Source organism: Pundamilia nyererei, unplaced genomic scaffold, assembly GCF_000239375.1.
Source record: "Pundamilia nyererei isolate P.nyererei 1_Seehausen unplaced genomic scaffold, PunNye1.0 scaffold00001, whole genome shotgun sequence".
NCBI lineage: Eukaryota > Metazoa > Chordata > Actinopteri > Cichliformes > Cichlidae > Pundamilia > Pundamilia nyererei.
Window position 1 is genome coordinate 6,343,868 of NW_005187402.1, and position 1,995 is coordinate 6,345,862.

Here is a 1,995-nt window from a genome sequence, read left to right on the forward strand (position 1 = left end):
CAACATTCATTCTATCTGCAAATAACACACAATTTAGCAACAAATCAGTTTTAAATTGTATCTTTAGAACCTGAGAGATGTGCCTGACCCTTCAGCTGATCCATCTACTTGACACCGTCAAGAAGACATCCTTAGGGAAGGGAAATGGAAAGAAAAGGCTGAGGTATGCCAAATTACACTGGATTTCCCTTCTCTGCACCTTTTTTCCATTTTCCTATAATGGATATTAAAAAATGAGTGGTGGCTCAAGACTTTTGCACATTGCTCTATGTCCCAGCAGGAAACTGCAATTCCACGTCTTGCCACTATCCTCAGAAGAGAATTATTGATCATTTGATATGGGAAAAAAGTGCCTGTACCAGAAACTGCAGTTCTTTGACTGGCCACTGGAGTCTGGCTCCAAAAGTGAGTCATTCCAAAAATGTATGGCTTATTTGACTGAAAAATTGATGTGGGTATAGACCAGCAGTCCTCAACCTTTTTTACGCCACAACCCGGTTTAATGTCAGACAATATTTTAACTGACCAGCCTTTAAGGTGTTACGGATAAATACAAGAACAACAACAACAAAAAAAAAGATACGACCAAGACAAAAACTGTGGTATTTTGTAAATATAATAATAAACGTGAATTCACTGTGTAATTGTGTAACTTAATTAGCAGCGTCCTCCTGAAATGCACCAACAACATTGAGAGTAACATCCTCCTCTCTGCCTCTTAATGCTCTCTGGTCGCTATGGTAATGTGTAAATATTTCTTTCAAAAAAAGACACGCAACTACAACACGGGAAAAGACCCAGGGAAACCGAGTTAACGATACAAACCCTGAAAACCATAAATTTCACACCCGAGGCTCAACTCTCGTGGCCCGGTACCAAATGACCGGTCCGTGGCCCGGGGGTGGGGGGCTGCTGGTATAGACAGCTGTAGAAGTTAGAGTCACACAGTTGAAATCGACCAACCTTGTTCATGGTGTGGGTGCGATATAGAGCATTTTTTTGTTAAATATAATTTCACAAAAACATGACTTCATCTCTGGATAATTGTAGTAATAGTCTAATCAAGAAGACTGTGCTCCACCTTTAGCACAGTTTCAATGACTCATATTACTTACCACATATTACGATGTATCCGAGCAATGAGTAATAAATCTATCTTGACCAAATGTGGTCACCTGTGACTCCAAAATGAATTCATTAAAAAAAAAAAAAACATGACTCATGACTTTGTTGTAGCTATGTCCATCTTTTATGTACAGTATATGGATGATCATCAAAAATATGACTGTTGTGGCTAATGTCAGTGAGCTCCATAAAACAGGAAAGCCTTTCTAATTTCTAAATATATATAACATCTGGCAACTTCAATAATTTCTTCATATAGAAACAAAAATATTTCTTATGCCAAGATTTCATTATTGTAGTGGAGGAAACTAAGACAGTGAGAAGTGACAAGATGTAAAACATTCAGTTTAATGACAGTCAGCTGACTGAAAAGCAAACATCTCACTTTTATATGGCTTATAGAATTACTCAGACCTTTACATGATTCTGCAGGAAGCACCAGTAGCTGTGTGAATGGACTGTGTGAGCCCTCTCAGGGGATACTTACAAAGCTACGAAAGAGATAAAGTGCAAAATCCAGGATATAAAATTGCTTTGGAATAATCTAACTTTACAAATGACAAGCAACTGGTTACAGTAAATAAATAAAATAAATATTATATATAAAAAAAATCACAAATCACATGTTGGTTCAGGCGTCTGAAAGGGAGGCCAGCTCGTGAAAGAGGAGCCCAAATGTTGGGCGATCGTCTGGTTTCTGGGAACAGAACAGAAAACAAACGACAGTTAATCGTTTGCTCATTTTATGATCAGCAGAAGTTCTGCTTGAAAAAAGGGTAATGTCCTCACCTCCTTCCAACACCACTCCATGAGTAGGTGGACAGAGTCCGGGGCCAAGCGTGGCTTCAGGAGCCTCAGGCCTGCGTTCAG

At 38.9% G+C, this 1,995-nt stretch overlaps 1 protein-coding gene across 1 annotated transcript in view; it reads right to left on the reverse strand.

The window, feature by feature from the left end:
• Nucleotides 1-1,238: 1,238 nt before the first annotated feature.
• itk (IL2 inducible T cell kinase) overlaps nucleotides 1,239-1,995 on the reverse strand; it is a 7,413-nt gene continuing 6,656 nt past the window's right edge. Inside the window, exons 16-17 of the mRNA XM_005719937.2 lie at nucleotides 1,915-1,994; nucleotides 1,239-1,822 (exon numbers count right to left, since the gene is read on the reverse strand). Coding sequence (XP_005719994.1) covers nucleotides 1,757-1,822; nucleotides 1,915-1,994 — 146 coding nt within the window. The 3' untranslated portion in view covers nucleotides 1,239-1,756. The remainder of the gene's footprint in view (nucleotides 1,823-1,914; nucleotide 1,995) is intronic.